Below are 17,089 nucleotides of genomic sequence, written 5' to 3'. Positions count from 1 at the left end.
AGAAACACAAGCATGGAGCTAGAAACACAAGCATTATATATTACTGTACTGTTAACTAGAAACACAAGCATTATATATTACTGTACTGTTAACTAGAAACACAAGCATTATATATTACTGTACTGATGGAGCTAGAAACACAAGCATTATATATTACTGTACTGAAACACAAGAGCTAGAAACACAAGCATTATATATTACTGTACTGTTAACTAGAAACACAAGCATTATATATTACTGTACTGTTAACTAGAAACACAAGCATTATATATTACTGTACTGTTGGAGCTAGAAACACAAGCATTATATATTACTGTACTGTTAACTAGAAACACAAGCATTATATATTACTGTACTGAAACACAAGCATTATATATTACTGTACTGAGAAACACAAGCATTATATATTACTGTACTGATGGAGCTAGAAACACAAACATTATATATTACTGTACTGTTAACTAGAAACACAAGCATTATATATTACTGTACTGATGGAGCTAGAAACACAAGCATTATATATTACTGTACTGATGGAGCTAGAAACACAAGCATTATATATTACTGTACTGTTAACTAGAAACACAAGCATTATATATTACTGTACTGTTAACTAGGAACACAAGCGTTTCGCTGCACCTGCCATAACATCTGAAAATCTGTGTACGCTACCTATAAAATTAGATTTGATTTAGCTATTGGTCTCATTCACTGCCTGTACTGTAGCTGGCCTATCAAAATGCCTAGGGCTAGGACGGTGGGTAGGTCACTGTGTAAAACTGTAGCTAGCTATCTGTCAGTTTTCATACTAAATGTACTGTATGACTTTTGTGCGTTTCAGAGTGTGGAAATGCTGCAACTGTAGGAGAGGAGGAGGAGAGCGAACAGACAGTCAGTGGACCAGTATGAACTATGACAGAAGGTAAGTTATTTTCTATCTCTCTGAGTTCCTACTGTCGTCTCTTCTATACTTTAACCCCCCCCCCTCTCTCTGTCTCTCCATCTCTTCCCTCTAACAGAAGGGTGGGTCGGGGAGACTGCAACAGCTCCTCCGATCACCGCTACATGGACTACCATGGCTACGGACAGGAAGAGGCGGAGCCGGGGACAGGATATGACTTCAGAGCTGCCTCCGGCCACGGGGGCCAAGTCGACCAACTGGCGTGCGTCCGGGAGTTCGCGACCCCGGGCCGTCTCCACGACAACCGGCCGGGGTTCCGTCAGAGGCGTGGGGGGAGAGGGGAGGGGTGCGGTCCGGGTCGTGTGGGTAAAGGGATACTATCATCCTGTCCCCCTCGATCCCTGGTCCTACTCCAGCCAGAGGTAGCCCTGCCCAGGCTGCAGAGAGAGGAGAGGTTCCCCAGAGGAGGAGGACCAGTGGAGGAGGAGAGGTTCCCCAGAGGAGGAGGACCAGGGGAGGAGGAGCGGTTCCCCAGAGGAGGAGGACTAGGGGAGGAGAAGAGGTTCCTCAGAGGAGGAGGACTAGGGGAGGAGAAGAGGTTCCCCAGAGGAGGAGGACTAGGGGAGGAGAAGAGGTTCCCTAGAGGAGGAGGACCAGGGGAGGAGAGGTTCCTCAGAGGAGGAGGACCAGGGGAGGAGGAGAGGTTCCCCAGAGGAGGAGGACCAGGGGAGGAGGAGAGGTTCCCCAGAGGAGGAGGACCAGGGGAGGAGGAGAGGTTCCCCAGAGGAGGAGGACCAGGGGAGGAGAGATTCCTCAGAGGAGGACCAGGGGAGGAGGAGAGGTTCCCCAGAGGAGGAGGATCAGGGGAGGAGGAGAGGTTCCCCAGAGGAAGCGGACCAGGGGAGGAGAGGTTCCTCAGAGGAGGAGGACCAGAGGAGGAGGAGAGGTTCCCCAGAGGAGGAGGACCAGGGGAGGAGGAGAGGTTCCCCAGAGGAGGAGGACTAGGGAAGAGAAAGGTGGGCTGCCTGCTACATCCACTGATCCAGGGGGAGGTGTATTTTAGGATTCTCAACCATATATAATAGACGGAAAACTAGTTTTTACTGAAGTAGTAGTAGTGTTGATGCTGTAGAAATAGTACTAATGATTGTAGTAGCTAGTAGTAGTGGTAGTGTTGATGGTACTACTGTAGAAATAGTACTAATGATTGTAGTAGCTAGTAGTAGTAGTAGTGTTGATGGTACTACTGTAGAAATAGTACTATTGATTGTAGTAGCTAGTAGTAGTAGTAGTGTTGATAGCTAGTATTAGTAGTAGTGTTGATGGTACTACTGTAGAAATAGTACTATTGATTGTAGTAGCTAGTAGTAGTGTTGATAGCTAGTAGTAGTAGTAGTGTTGATGGTACTACTGTAGAAATAGTACTAATGATTGTAGTAGCTAGTAGTAGTAGTAGTGTTGATGGTACTACTGTAGAAATAGTACTAATGATTGTAGTAGCTAGTATTAGTAGTAGTGTTGATGGTACTACTGTAGAAATAGTACTAATGATTGTAGTAGCTAGTAGTAGTGTTGATAGCTAGTAGTAGTAGTAGTGTTGATAGTACTACTGTAGAAATAGTACTAATGATTGTAGTAGCTAGTAGTAGTAGTAGTGTTGATGGTACTACTGTAGAAATAGTACTAATGATTGTAGTAGCTAGTAGTAGTAGTAGTGTTGATGGTACTACTGTAGAAATAGTACTATTGATTGTAGTAGCTAGTAGTAGTACTAGTGTTGATGGTACTACTGTAGAAATAGTACTAATGATTGTAGTAGCTAGTAGTAGTAGTAGTGTTGATGGTACTACTGTAGAAATAGTACTAATGATTGTAGTAGCTAGTAGTAGTAGTAGTGTTGATGGTACTACTGTAGAAATAGTACTAATGATTGTAGTAGCTAGTAGTAGTGTTGATAGCTAGTATTAGTAGTAGTGTTGATGGTACTACTGTAGAAATAGTACTAATGATTGTATTAGCTAGTATTAGTAGTAGTGTTGATAGTACTACTGTAGAAATAGTACTATTGATTGTAGTAGCTAGTACTAGTGTTGATGGTACTACTGTAGAAATAGTACTAATGATTGTAGTAGCTAGTATTAGTAGTAGTGTTGATAGTACTACTGTAGAAATAGTACTAATGATTGTAGTAGCTAGTAGTAGTAGTAGTGTTGATGGTACTACTGTAGAAATAGTACTAATGATTGTAGTAGCTAGTATTAGTAGTAGTGTTGATGGTACTACTGTAGAAATAGTACTATTGATTGTAGTAGCTAGTAGTAGTGTTGATAGCTAGTATTAGTAGTAGTGTTGATGGTACTACTGTAGAAATAGTACTAATGATTGTAGTAGCTAGTAGTAGTAGTAGTGTTGATAGTACTACTGTAGAAATAGTACTAATGATTGTAGTAGCTAGTAGTAGTAGTAGTGTTGATGGTACTACTGTAGAAATAGTACTAATGATTGTAGTAGCTAGTATTAGTAGTAGTGTTGATAGCTAGTAGTAGTGTTGATGGTACTACTGTAGAAATAGTACTAATGATTGTAGTAGCTAGTATTAGTAGTAGTGTTGATAGCTAGTAGTAGTGTTGATGGTACTACTGTAGAAATAGTACTATTGATTGTAGTAGCTAGTAGTAGTGTTGATAGCTAGTAGTAGTAGTAGTGTTGATAGTACTACTGTAGAAATTGTACTAATGATTGTAGTAGCTAGTAGTAGTAGTAGTTTTGATGGTACTACTGTAGAAATAGTACTAATGATTGTAGTAGCTAGTAGTAGTAGTAGTGTTGATGGTACTACTGTAGAAATAGTACTAATGATTGTAGTAGCTAGTAGTAGTAGTAGTGTTGATAGTACTACTGTAGAAATAGTACTAATGATTGTAGTAGCTAGTAGTAGTGTTGATAGCTAGTAGTAGTACTAGTGTTGATGGTACTACTGTAGAAATAGTACTAATGATTGTAGTAGCTAGTAGTAGTAGTAGTGTTGATGGTACTACTGTAGAAATAGTACTAATGATTGTAGTAGCTAGTAGTAGTAGTAGTGTTGATGGTACTACTGTAGAAATAGTACTAATGATTGTAGTAGCTAGTAGTAGTAGTAGTGTTGATGGTACTACTGTAGAAATAGTAGTAGTAGTGTTGATAGCTAGTATCAGTAGTAGTGTTGTGAAGGTCATGGAATTTGGGATGATGTTAATTGGCCAGCCAAATGACCGCGGTCTCCCTAATAACCGCTCAAATCTTAATTTATTTAGACAAATTATGCATGTGCTGCCAAAAACTAGAATGAATAGTACGGGCGTCCCCATTCAACTCAATGATGTCATAATGGGTGGACTGGTGCCCCCATTCAACTCAATGATGTCATAATGGGTGGATTGGTGTCCCCATTCAACTCAATGATGTCATAATGGGTGGACTGGTGTCCCCATTCAACTCAATGATGTCATAATGGGTGGACTGGTGTCCCCATTCAACTCAATGATGTCATAATGGGTGGACTGGCGTCCCCATTCAACTCAATGATGTCATAATGGGTGGACTGGTGTCCCCATTCAACTCAATGATGTCATAATGGGTGGACTGGCGTCCCCATTCAACTCAATGATGTCATAATGGGTGGACTGGTGTCCCCATTCAACTCAATGATGTCATAATGGGTGGACTGGTGTCCCCATTCAACTCAATGATGTCATAATGGGCGGACTGGCGTCCCCATTCAACTCAATGATGTCATAATGGGTGGACTGGTGTCCATTGCGAGTGTACCCATCGGAGCAAAGCAGGAAGTGTACCCATCGGAGCAAAGCAGGAAGTGTACCCATAGGAGCAAAGCAGGAAGTGTACCCATAGGAGCAAAAAAATAAAATACAAATACCAGGCAGCCATTGCGAGTGTATCCATGAGTTTACCAGTCACATTGCCAGGGTTAGAGGTTCCAAGCCTGTTCTATATTCCTTCTATTTCTATGTCTGCTACTGCATTGTGAGGGAGCACTGCCTAGCCAACCCGAAGACTTGTTTGCTAGTTTCTTGTTTCAGCAAGGAGCAACAAAGTTTCATCATGTATTACCTCAGAAACATACTCGACTGCATGAATGCCCGGCCGTCCAGTCTTCAGTCTAGTCTGGGTACCGGTCTATTTAGTTAACGTTCCTCTCCTTCGCTCTTCTCTAGTCTGGGTACCGGTCTCTTTAGCTAACGTTCCTCTCCTTCGCTCTTCTCTAGTCTGGGTACCGATCTCTTTAGTTAACGTTCCTCTCCTTCGCTCTTCTCTAGTCTGGGTACCGGTCTCTTTAGCTAACGTTCCTCTCCTTCGCTCTTCTCTAGTCTGGGTACCGGTCTCTTTAGTTAACGTTCCTCTCCTTCACTCTTCTCTAGTCAGGGGTACCGGTTTCTTTAGCTAACGTTCCTCTCCTTCGCTCTTCTCTAGTCTGGGTGACCGGTCTCTTTAGCTAACGTTCCTCTCCTTCGCTCTTCTCTAGTCAGGGGTACCGGTCTCTTTAGCTAACGTTCCTCTCCTTCGCTCTTCTCTAGTCTGGGTACCGGTCTCTTTAGCTAACGTTCCTCTCCTTCGCTCTTCTCTAGTCAGGGGTACCGGTCTCTTTAGCTAACGTTCCTCTCCTTCGCTCTTCTCTAGTCTGGGTACCGGTCTCTTTAGTTAACGTTCCTCTCCTTCGCTCTTCTCTAGTCTGGGTACCGGTCTCTTTAGTTAACGTTCCTCTCCTTCGCTCTTCTCTAGTCTGGGTACCGGTCTCTTTAGCTAACGTTCCTCTCCTTCGCTCTTCTCTAGTCAGGGGTACCGGTCTCTTTAGCTAACGTTCCTCTCCTTCGCTCTTCTCTAGTCAGGGTACCGGTCTCTTTAGTTAACGTTCCTCTCCTTCGCTCTTCTCTAGTCAGAGGTACCGGTCTCTTTAGCTAACGTTCCTCTCCTTCGCTCTTCTCTAGTCTGGGTACCGGTCTCTTTAGCTAACGTTCCTCTCCTTCGCTCTTCTCTAGTCTGGGTACCGGTCTCTTTAGCTAACGTTCCTCTCCTTCGCTCTTCTCTAGTCTGGGTACCGGTCTCTTTAGTTAACGTTCCTCTCCTTCGCTCTTCTCTAGTCAGGGTACCGGTCTCTTTAGTTAACGTTCCTCTCCTTCGCTCTTCTCTAGTCTGGGTACCGGTCTCTTTAGCTAACGTTCCTCTCCTTCGCTCTTCTCTAGTCTGGGTACCGGTCTCTTTAGTTAACGTTCCTCTCCTTCGCTCTTCTCTAGTCTGGGTACCGATCTCTTTAGCTAACGTTCCTCTCCTTCGCTCTTCTCTAGTCAGGGGTACCGGTCTCTTTAGCTAACGTTCCTCTCCTTCGCTCTTCTCTAGTCTGGGTACCGATCTCTTTAGCTAACGTTCCTCTCCTTCGCTCTTCTCTAGTCTGGGTACCGGTCTCTTTAGTTAACGTTCCTCTCCTTCGCTCTTCTCTAGTCTGGGTACCGGTCTCTTTAGCTAACGTTCCTCTCCTTCGCTCTTCTCTAGTCTGGGTACCGGTCTCTTTAGTTAACGTTCCTCTCCTTCGCTCTTCTCTAGTCAGGGGTACCGGTCTCTTTAGCTAACGTTCCTCTCCTTCGCTCTTCTCTAGTCAGGGTACCGGTCTCTTTAGTTAACGTTCCTCTCCTTCGCTCTTCTCTAGTCTGGGTACCGGTCTCTTTAGTTAACGTTCCTCTCCTTCGCTCTTCTCTAGTCAGGGTACCGGTCTCTTTAGTTAACGTTCCTCTCCTTCGCTCTTCTCTAGTCTGGGTACCGGTCTCTTTAGCTAACGTTCCTCTCCTTCGCTCTTCTCTAGTCAGGGGTACCGGTCTCTTTAGTTAACGTTCCTCTCCTTCGCTCTTCTCTAGTCAGGGGTACCGGTCTCTTTAGTTAACGTTCCTCTCCTTCGCTCTTCTCTAGTCAGGGGTACCGGTCTCTTTAGTTAACGTTCCTCTCCTTCGCTCTTCTCTAGTCAGGGTACCGGTCTCTTTAGCTAACGTTCCTCTCCTTCGCTCTTCTCTAGTCAGGGGTACCGGTCTCTTTAGCTAACGTTCCTCTCCTTCGCTCTTCTCTAGTCTGGGTACCGGTCTCTTTAGTTGACGTTCCTCTCCTTCGCTCTTCTCTAGTCTGGGTACCGGTCTCTTTAGCTAACGTTCCTCTCCTTCGCTCTTCTCTAGTCTGGGTACCGGTCTCTTTAGTTAACGTTCCTCTCCTTCGCTCTTCTCTAGTCAGGGTACCGGTCTCTTTAGTTAACGTTCCTCTCCTTCGCTCTTCTCTAGTCTGGGTACCGGTCTCTTTAGCTAACGTTCCTCTCCTTCGCTCTTCTCTAGTCAGGGTACCGGTCTCTTTAGTTAACGTTCCTCTCCTTCGCTCTTCTCTAGTCAGGGTACCGGTCTCTTTAGCTAACGTTCCTCTCCTTCGCTCTTCTCTAGTCTGGGTACCGGTCTCTTTAGCTAACGTTCCTCTCCTTCGCTCTTCTCTAGTCTGGGTACCGGTCTCTTTAGTTAACGTTCCTCTCCTTCGCTCTTCTCTAGTCTGGGTACCGGTCTCTTTAGCTAACGTTCCTCTCCTTCGCTCTTCTCTAGTCTGGGTACCGGTCTCTTTAGTTAACGTTCCTCTCCTTCGCTCTTCTCTAGTCTGGGTACCGGTCTCTTTAGTTAACGTTCCTCTCCTTCGCTCTTCTCTAGTCAGGGTACCGGTCTCTTTAGCTAACTTCCTCTCCTTCGCTCTTCTCTAGTCTGGGTACCGGTCTCTTTAGCTAACGTTCCTCTCCTTCGCTCTTCTCTAGTCTGGGTACCGGTCTCTTTAGCTAACGTTCCTCTCCTTCGCTCTTCTCTAGTCTGGGTACCGGTCTCTTTAGTTAACGTTCCTCTCCTTCGCTCTTCTCTAGTCTGGGTACCGGTCTCTTTAGCTAACGTTCCTCTCCTTCGCTCTTCTCTAGTCTGGGTACCGGTCTCTTTAGCTAACGTTCCTCTCCTTCGCTCTTCTCTAGTCAGGGTACCGGTCTCTTTAGTTAACGTTCCTCTCCTTCGCTCTTCTCTAGTCTGGGTACCGGTCTCTTTAGCTAACGTTCCTCTCCTTCGCTCTTCTCTAGTCTGGGTACCGGTCTCTTTAGCTAACGTTCCTCTCCTTCGCTCTTCTCTAGTCTGGGTACCGGTCTCTTTAGCTAACGTTCCTCTCCTTCGCTCTTCTCTAGTCTGGGTACCGGTCTCTTTAGTTAACGTTCCTCTCCTTCGCTCTTCTCTAGTCTGGGTACCGGTCTCTTTAGCTAACGTTCCTCTCCTTCGCTCTTCTCTAGTCTGGTTCCTCTCCTTCGTCTTCTCTAGTCTGGGTACCGGTCTCTTTAGTTAACGTTCCTCTCCTTCGCTCTTCTCTAGTCTGGGGTACCGGTCTCTTTAGTTAACGTTCCTCTCCTTCGCTCTTCTCTAGTCTGGGTACCGGTCTCTTTAGTTAACGTTCCTCTCGCTTTCGTCTCTTCTCTAGTCTTCTCTAGGGTACCGGTCTCTTTAGTTAACGTTCCTCTCCTTCGCTCTTCTCTAGTCTGGGTACCGGTCTCTTTAGCTAACGTTCCTCTCCTTCGCTCTTCTCTAGTCTGGGTACCGGTCTCTTTAGCTAACGTTCCTCTCCTTCGCTCTTCTCTAGTCTGGGTACCGGTCTCTTTAGCTAACGTTCCTCTCCTTCGCTCTTCTCTAGTCTGGGTACCGGTCTCTTTAGCTAACGTTCCTCTCCTTCGCTCTTCTCTAGTCAGGGTACCGGTCTCTTTAGTTAACGTTCCTCTCCTTCGCTCTTCTCTAGTCTGGGTACCGGTCTCTTTAGCTAACGTTCCTCTCCTTCGCTCTTCTCTAGTCTGGGTACCGGTCTCTTTAGTAACGTTCCTCTCTTTAGCTAACGCTCTCCTTCTCTCTTCTCTAGTCAGGGTACCGGTCTCTTTAGTTAACGTTCCTCTCCTTCGCTCTTCTCTAGTCTGGGTACCGGTCTCTTTAGTTAACGTTCCTCTCCTTCGCTCTTCTCTAGTCAGGGGTACCGGTCTCTTTAGTTAACGTTCCTCTCCTTCGCTCTTCTCTAGTCTGGGTACCGGTCTCTTTAGTTAACGTTCCTCTCCTTCGCTCTTCTCTAGTCAGGGTACCGGTCTCTTTAGCTAACGTTCCTCTCCTTCGCTCTTCTCTAGTCTGGGTACCGGTCTCTTTAGTTAACGTTCCTCTCCTTCGCTCTTCTCTAGTCTGGGTACCGGTCTCTTTAGCTAACGTTCCTCTCCTTCGCTCTTCTCTAGTCTGGGTACCGGTCTCTTTAGCTAACGTTCCTCTCCTTCGCTCTTCTCTAGTCTGGGTACCGGTCTCTTTAGCTAACGTTCCTCTCCTTCGCTCTTCTCTAGTCTGGGTACCGGTCTCTTTAGCTAACGTTCCTCTCCTTCGCTCTTCTCTAGTCTGGGTACCGGTCTCTTTAGCTAACGTTCCTCTCCTTCGCTCTTCTCTAGTCTGGGTACCGGTCTCTTTAGCTAACGTTCCTCTCCTTCGCTCTTCTCTAGTCTGGGTACCGGTCTCTTTAGTTAACGTTCCTCTCCTTCGCTCTTCTCTAGTCTGGGTACCGGTCTCTTTAGCTAACGTTCCTCTCCTTCGCTCTTCTCTAGTCTGGGTACCGGTCTCTTTAGCTAACGTTCCTCTCCTTCGCTCTTCTCTAGTCTGGGTACCGGTCTCTTTAGCTAACGCCTCTCCTTCGCTCTTCTCTAGTCTGGGTACCGGTCTCTTTAGCTAACGTTCCTCTCCTTCGCTCTTCTCTAGTCTGGGTACCGGTCTCTTTAGCTAACGTTCCTCTCCTTCGCTCTTCTCTAGTCTGGGTACCGGTCTCTTTAGTTAACGTTCCTCTCCTTCGCTCTTCTCTAGTCAGGGTACCGGTCTCTTTAGTTAACGTTCCTCTCCTTCACTCTTCTCTAGTCTGGGTACCGGTCTCTTTAGTTAACGTTCCTCTCCTTCGCTCTTCTCTAGTCTGGGTACCGGTCTCTTTAGTTAACGTTCCTCTCCTTCGCTCTTCTCTAGTCTGGGTCCGGTCTCTTTAGCTAACGTTCCTCTCCTTCGCTCTTCTCTAGTCAGGGTACCGGTCTCTTTAGCTAACGTTCCTCTCCTTCGCTCTTCTCTAGTCTGGGTACCGGTCTCTTTAGCTAACGTTCCTCTCCTTCGCTCTTCTCTAGTCAGGGGTACCGGTCTCTTTAGCTAACGTTCCTCTCCTTCGCTCTTCTCTAGTCTGGGTACCGGTCTCTTTAGCTAACGTTCCTCTCCTTCGCTCTTCTCTAGTCAGGGGTACCGGTCTCTTTAGCTAACGTTCCTCTCCTTCGCTCTTCTCTAGTCTGGGTACCGGTCTATTTAGTTAACGTTCCTCTCCTTCGCTCTTCTCTAGTCTGGGTACCGGTCTCTTTAGCTAACGTTCCTCTCCTTCGCTCTTCTCTAGTCTGGGTACCGATCTCTTTAGTTAACGTTCCTCTCCTTCGACCTTTGGGTACCATTCGGCAATCTAGTGTGTGTTTGAGAGTGCGCCCTGTCCGTTTGTAAATTTAGAGCGTTGTCAGATTGTCCCTTTGTACATTCAGAGCGTTGTCAGGTTGTACATTCAGAGCGTTGTCAGGTTGTACATTCAGAGCGTTGTCAGGTTGTACATTCAGAGCGTTGTCAGGTTGTACATTCAGAGCGTTGTCAGGTTGTACATTCAGAGCGTTGTCAGGTTGTACATTCAGAGCGTTGTCAGGTTGTACATTCAGAGCGTTGTCAGGTTGTACATTCAGAGCGTTGTCAGGTTGTACATTCAGAGCGTTGTCAGGTTGTACATTCAGAGCGTTGTCAGGTTGTACATTCAGAGCGTTGTCAGGTTGTACATTCAGAGCGTTGTCAGGTTGTACATTCAGAGCGTTGTCAGGTTGTACATTCAGAGCGTTGTCAGGTTGTACATTCAGAGCGTTGTCAGGTTGTACATTCAGAGCGTTGTCAGGTTGTACATTCAGAGTTCACTCTGGCGGAGGAGGAGGGCTGATCCGAGAGTCTGACCTCACAAAGGCAGTCAAGCGCTCAAGCTAACTGGTGAAGGTTAGCTACTTCCAGATATAAATGAGAGAACACCCTACTCTGACCATTTTACTCGCCTTAGTAGAGCTGGTTTGGCTGTTTTCATGTCACTCAGAGCGTTGGTGACCTTAACTGTGTTGCTGGCAAAAAAAAAACATTTTAGCTGTTATCTAGGCAATATGTTGAATTTTACGGCTTAAAAATCAAAGATAAGACAATTTTTTTTGTGGTTTGAATTGCGTTATGTATTTAATTTGAGATTTTAGACGAGAGCTAGCAACTTTTTAACAGACCGTTGCCTAGCAACCGGATCCCTACGTCCGTGATCACGCTTGTAGATGATGTCATGGCGACGTTGACTAGTTAAGCGCATGTAGGAAGAGTCTTGGTGGTTCCAAACTTCTTCCATTTAAGAATGATGGAGGCCACTGTGTTCTTGGGGACCTTCAATGTTTTGGTACCCTTCCCCAGATCTGTGCCTCGACACAATCCTGTCTCGGAGCTCTACGGACAATTCCTTCAACCTCATGTCTTGGTTTTTGCTCTGACATGCACTGTCAACTGTGGGACCTTATATAGACAGGTGTGTGCCTTTCCAAATCATGTCCAATCAATTGAATTTACCACAGGTGGAATCCCATCAAGTTGTAGAAACATCTCAAGGATGATCAATGGAAACAGGATGCACCTGAGCTCAATTTAGAGTCTCACAGCAAAGGGTCTGAATACTTATGTAAATAAGGGATGTCTGTTTTTTATGTTCAATAACTAACTTACCGTTATACGGTAATAGTACCAGCCCGGCAGTAGTGACTGTAGTAGAAGTAACCTATGACTCTGGTACTAATATCTCCATAGGGTTTCTCCATGGGCTGTCCCGTTGAGGAGCGTGGTGGAGGGGGTCCAGATCCCTCCTCTTCCTGTATAGAGCACCCAGTTCAGATGGACTACAGACCAGACCTCCTGGACCTCAACCAGAGACCCTCCAACATCATCATGTTACGCATGCTGCCACCCAACGCTACTGCCAACGAGGTGTGTGCGTGTGTGTGTGAGTGTGTGTGTGTGTCTGCAGATGATAAAATGTGGTTTATGTGTGCTATCATTGAGGTTTGATGTGTGTGTGTAGATCCGTGCCCAGCTTCAGGACCAGGGGATTGACCCAACAGAGGTTATGATTCGCCTGATGACAAACAAGTCTTCAGGTGAGACTGATCTCATCTCCCCCCTCTCTCTCTCCCCTCCCTCTCCCCTCTCTCCCCTCCCTCCCTCTGTCTCTCTCTCTTCTCTCTCCTCTCTCTCCTCTCTCTCTCTCCCCTCTCTCTCTTCTCTCTCTCTTCTCCCCTCTCTCTCCTCCCCTCTCTCCTCCCCTCTCCCTCCCTCTCCCCTCTCTCCCCTCCCTCTTTCTCCTCTCTTCTCCCTCCTCTCTCTTCTCCCTCCCTCTTTCTCCTCTCTTCTCCCTCCTCTCCTCTCTCTTCCTTCTCCTCTCCCTCTCTTCTCTCCTTTCTCTCCCTCCTCTCTCTTCTCTCTCTCTCTCTCCCCTCTCTCTCTTCTCTCTCCTCTTCTCTCTCCTCTCTCTTCTCTCTCTCTCTCCCCTCTCTCTTCTCTCTCTTCTCTCCTCTCTATTCTCTCTCCTCTCTCTCTCTTCTCTCTCTTCTCCCTCTCCCTCTCTCTTCTCTCTCTTCTCTCTCTCTCTCTCTCTCTCTCTCTCTTCTCCCCTCTCTCCTCCCCTCTCTCCTCCCTCTCCCCTCCCTCTCTTCTCTCCTTTCTCTCCTCCCTCTCCTCTCTCTCTCTCCCTCTCTCTCTTCTCTCTCCTCTCTCTTCTCTCTCTCTCTCCTCTCTCCCCCTCTCCTCTCCCCTCTCTCTCTCTCTCTCTCTCTCCTCCTCCTCCTCCCCCCTCTCTCTCTCTCCCCTTCTCCTCTCCCCCTCTCTTCTCTCCTTTCTCTCCTCCCTCTCCTCTCTCTCTCCCCTCTCTCTCTTCTCTCTCCTCTCTCTCTCTCTCTTCTCCCCTCTCTCCTCCCCTCTCCCCTCCCTCTCCTCTCCCCCTCTCTCCCCCTCCTCTCCCCTCTCTCTCTCTCCCCTTCTGCTCTCCCCCGCTCTTCTCTCCTTTCTCTCCCTCCCTCTCCTCTCTCTCTCTCTCTCTCCTCTCTCTCTCTTTCTCTCTCTCTCTCTCTCTTCTCTCTCCTCTCTCTTCTCTCTCCCCCTCTCTCTCTCTCTCTCTCTCTCTCTCTCTCTCCCTCTCTCCCTCTCTCTCCTCTTCTTCTCTCTCTCTCCCCTCTCCCTTCTCCCTTTCTCTCTCTCTCCCTCCCCTCTCTCTCTCTCCTCTCATCTCTCTTCTCTCTCTCTCCCCCTCTCCTCCCCCTCTCTCTCTCCTCTCCTCCCCCGCTCTCTCACCTCTCTCTCTCCTCTCTGTCTCTCTCCTCTCACTCTCCTCTCTCTCCTCCTCTCCTCTCTCTCTAAAACACTAACCCGACACTGCATTATGTTGTTGTTGTTGGGTTGCCATGGCGCTGGCTGGTTGGCGTGGTGACCAGGTCAGAGCCGTGGATTCGCCTTCGTGGAGTTTAATCACATACAGGAGGCCTGCCGCTGGATGGAGACCAATCAGGTCACTCTACACACACGCACAAACAGGCACACACACACACACACTGAGACACAAACACACACACACACACCTGTCTTTTCTGATGCTGATTAATGTCTGTAGTATATTTGATGCTGATGTGTGTCTGTGGTATAATTGATGCTGATGTGGTATAATTGATGCTGATGTGTGTCTGTGGTATAATTGATGCTGATGTGGTCTGTGGTATAATTGATGCTGATGTGGTCTGTGGTATAATTGATGCTGATGTGGTATAATTGATGCTGATGTGTTCTGTGGTATAAATGATGCTGATGTGGTCTGTGGTATAATTGATGCTGATGTGGTCTGTGGTATAATTGATGCTTATGTGGTCTATGGTATAAATGATGCTGATGTGGTCTGTGGTATAAATGATGCTGATGTGGTCTGTGGTATAAATGATGCTGATGTGGTATAATTGATGCTGATGTGGTATAATTGATGCTGATGGGTTGTGGTATAATTGATGCTGATGGGGTGTGGTATAATTGATGCTGATGGGGTGTGGTATAATTGATGCTGATGTGTGTCTGTGGTATAATTGATGCTGATGTGGTATAATTGATGCTGATGGGGTGTGGTATAATTGATGCTGATGTGTGTCTGTGGTATAATTGATGCTGATGTGGTATAATTGATGCTGATGGGGTGTGGTATAATTGATGCTGATGTGGTCTGTGGTATAATTGATGCTGATGTGGTCTGTGGTATAAATGATGCTGATGTGGTCTGTGGTATAATTGATGCTGATGTGGTCTGTGGTATAAATGATGCTGATTTGGTCTGTGGTGTAAATGATGCTGATATGGTCTGTGGTATAAATGATGCTGATGTGGTATAACTGTCTTGACACACCAATGCACATCAGACCCTTTTCACTCTCTCTCCTCGCTCTCTTTTTTACCTTCTTTCAGAGGACTTCAAAACCCTACGACACCTCTCTCCCACCCCTCGCTCTATCCCTCTCTCTTTCCCCCCTCGCTCTATCCTTCTCTCTCTCCACCCTCGCTCTATCCCTCTCTCTCCCCTCACTCTATCCCTCTCTCTCCCACCCTCGCTCTATCCTTCTCTTTCCCCCTCGCTCTATCCTTCTCTCTCTCCACCCCTCGCTCTATCCCTCTCTCTCCCACCCCTCGCTCTATCCCTCTCTCTCCCACCCCTCGCTCTATCCCTCTCTCTCCCCCCTCGCTCTATCCTTCTCTTTTTTCCCCTCGCTCTATCCCTCTCTCTCCACCCTCGCTCTATCCTTCTCTTTACCCCCTTGCTCTATCCTCTCTCTCTCCACCCCTCGCTCTATCCCTCTCTCCCACCCTCGCTCTATCCCTCTCTCTCCACCCCTTTCCCCTCGCTCTATCCCTCTCTCTCCACCCCCCTCGCTCTATCCCTCTCTCCCACCCCTCTCTCTATCCCTCTCTTTACCCCCTCGCTCTATCCCTCTCTCTTTTCCCCCTCGCTCTATCCCTTTCTCTCTCTCCTCGCTCTATCCCTCTCTCTCCCCCCTCTCGCTCTATCCCTCTCTCTCCACCCTCGCTCTATCCTTCTCTCTCCCACCCCTCGCTCTATCCCTCTCTCTCCACCCCTCGCTCTATCCTTCTCTTTCCCCCCCTCGCTCTATCCCTCTCTCTCCCACCCCTCGCTCTATCCCTCTCTCTCCCACCCCTCGCTCTATCCCTCTCTCTCCACCCCTCGCTCTAGCCCTCTCTCTCCCCCTCGCTCTATCCTCTCTCTCCACCCTCGCTCTATCCCTCTCTCCCCCTCGCTCTATCCTTCTCTTCTCCCCTCGCTCTATCCCTCTCTTTACCCACCCCTCGCTCTATCCCTCTCTCTCCACCCCTCGCTCTATCCCTCTCTCTCCCCGCTCGCTCTATCCTCTCTCTCCACCCCTCGCTCTATCCCTCTCTCCCCCCCTCGCTCTATCCCTCTCTCTCCACCCCTCGCTCTTCCCTCTCTCTCCCCTCACTCTATCCCTCTCTCTCCACCCCTCGCTCTATCCCTCTCTCTCCCACCCCTCGCTCTATCCCTCTCTCTCCACCCCCCCCCTCGCTCTATCCTCTCTCTCACCCCCTTCGCTCTATCCTCTCTCTCCACCCCTCGCTCTATCCCTCTCTCTCCCACCCCTCGCTCTATCCCTCTCTCCCCCCCGCTCTATCCCTCTCTCCACCCTCGCTCTATCCTTCTCCACCCCTTTCCCTTCTCTTTCCCCACCCCTCGCTCTATCCCTCTCTCCCACCCTCGCTCTATCCCTCTCTCTCCCCCCCGCTCTATCCCTCTCTCTCCACCCCTCGCTCTATCCCTTTCTCTCTCTCCCTCGCTCTATCCCTCTCTCCCCCCCTCACTCTATCCCTCTCTCTCCACCCTCGCTCTATCCCTCTCTCTCCCACCCTCGCTCTATCCCTCTCTCTCCCCTCACTCTATCCCTCTCTCCCACCCCTCGCTCTATCCCTCTCTCTCCCACCCCTCGCTCTATCCCTCTCCCCTCTCCCCTCACTCTATCCCTCTCTCTCCACCCCTCGCTCTATCCCTCTCTCTCCCACCCCCCTCGCTCTATCCCTCTCTCTCCACCCCCTCTCTATCCCTCTCTCCCTCACCCCCCACTCGCTCTATCCTCTCTCTCCACCCCTCGCTCTATCCCTCTCTCCCACCCCTCGCTCTATCCCTCTCTCTCCCACCCCTCGCTCTATCCCTCTCTCTCCACCCCTCGCTCTATCCTTCTCTTTCCCCACCCTCGCTCTATCCCTCTCTCCCACCCCCTCGCTCTATCCCTCTCTCCCACCCTCGCTCTATCCCTCTCTCCACCCTCGCTCTATCCCTCTCTCTCCCACCCCTCGCTCTATCCCTCTCTCTCCCACCCCCTCGCCCTCTATCCCCCTCTCTACCCTCGCTCTATCCCTCTCTCCACCCCTCGCTCTATCCCTCTCTTTACCCACCCCTCTTCCCCCTCGCTCTATCCCTCTCCCCCTCTCCCACCCCCCTCGCTCTATCCTTCTCTTTCCCCCTCGCTCTATCCCTCTCTCCACCCCTCGCTCTATCCTTCTCTTTCCCCCCTAGCTCTATCCCTCTCCCCCCCCGCTCTATCCCTCTCTCTCCACCCTCTCGCTCTATCCTCTCTCTCCCTCGCTCTATCCCTCTCTCCCCTCGCTCTATCCCTCTCTCTCCCCTCGCTCTATCCCTCTCTCCCCTCGCTCTATCCCTCTCTCTCCCCTCGCTCTATCCCTCTCTCTCCCCCTCGCTCTATCCTCTCTCTCCACCCTCGCTCTATCCCTCTCTCTCCCCTCGCTCTATCCCTCTCTCCACCCCCCACTCGCTCTATCCCTCTCCCCCTCTCTCGCTCTATCCTCTTCCCCCTCGCTCTATCCCTCTCTCTCCACCCCTCGCTCTATCCCTCTCCCCACTCGCTCTATCCCTCTCCCCCCACTCGCTCTATCCCTCTTCCCCCTCGCTCTTTCCCTCTCCCCCTCGTCGCTCTAT

At 48.7% G+C, this 17,089-nt stretch overlaps 1 protein-coding gene across 1 annotated transcript in view; it reads left to right on the top strand.

The window, feature by feature from the left end:
- Positions 1–1,863: 1,863 nt before the first annotated feature.
- Positions 1,864–17,089, top strand: part of LOC112242496 (RNA-binding protein 10) — a 63,917-nt gene continuing 48,691 nt past the window's right edge. The window contains 4 exon segments of the mRNA XM_042304335.1: positions 1,864–1,917; positions 11,851–12,027; positions 12,122–12,197; positions 13,527–13,600. Coding sequence (XP_042160269.1) covers positions 11,860–12,027; positions 12,122–12,197; positions 13,527–13,600 — 318 coding nt within the window. The 5' untranslated portion in view covers positions 1,864–1,917; positions 11,851–11,859.

This window comes from Oncorhynchus tshawytscha, linkage group LG22 (assembly GCF_018296145.1).
Source record: "Oncorhynchus tshawytscha isolate Ot180627B linkage group LG22, Otsh_v2.0, whole genome shotgun sequence".
Taxonomy (NCBI): domain Eukaryota; kingdom Metazoa; phylum Chordata; class Actinopteri; order Salmoniformes; family Salmonidae; genus Oncorhynchus; species Oncorhynchus tshawytscha.
Note: the sequence above shows the minus strand (reverse complement) of the source record. Positions and strands in the feature narration are given on the sequence as shown.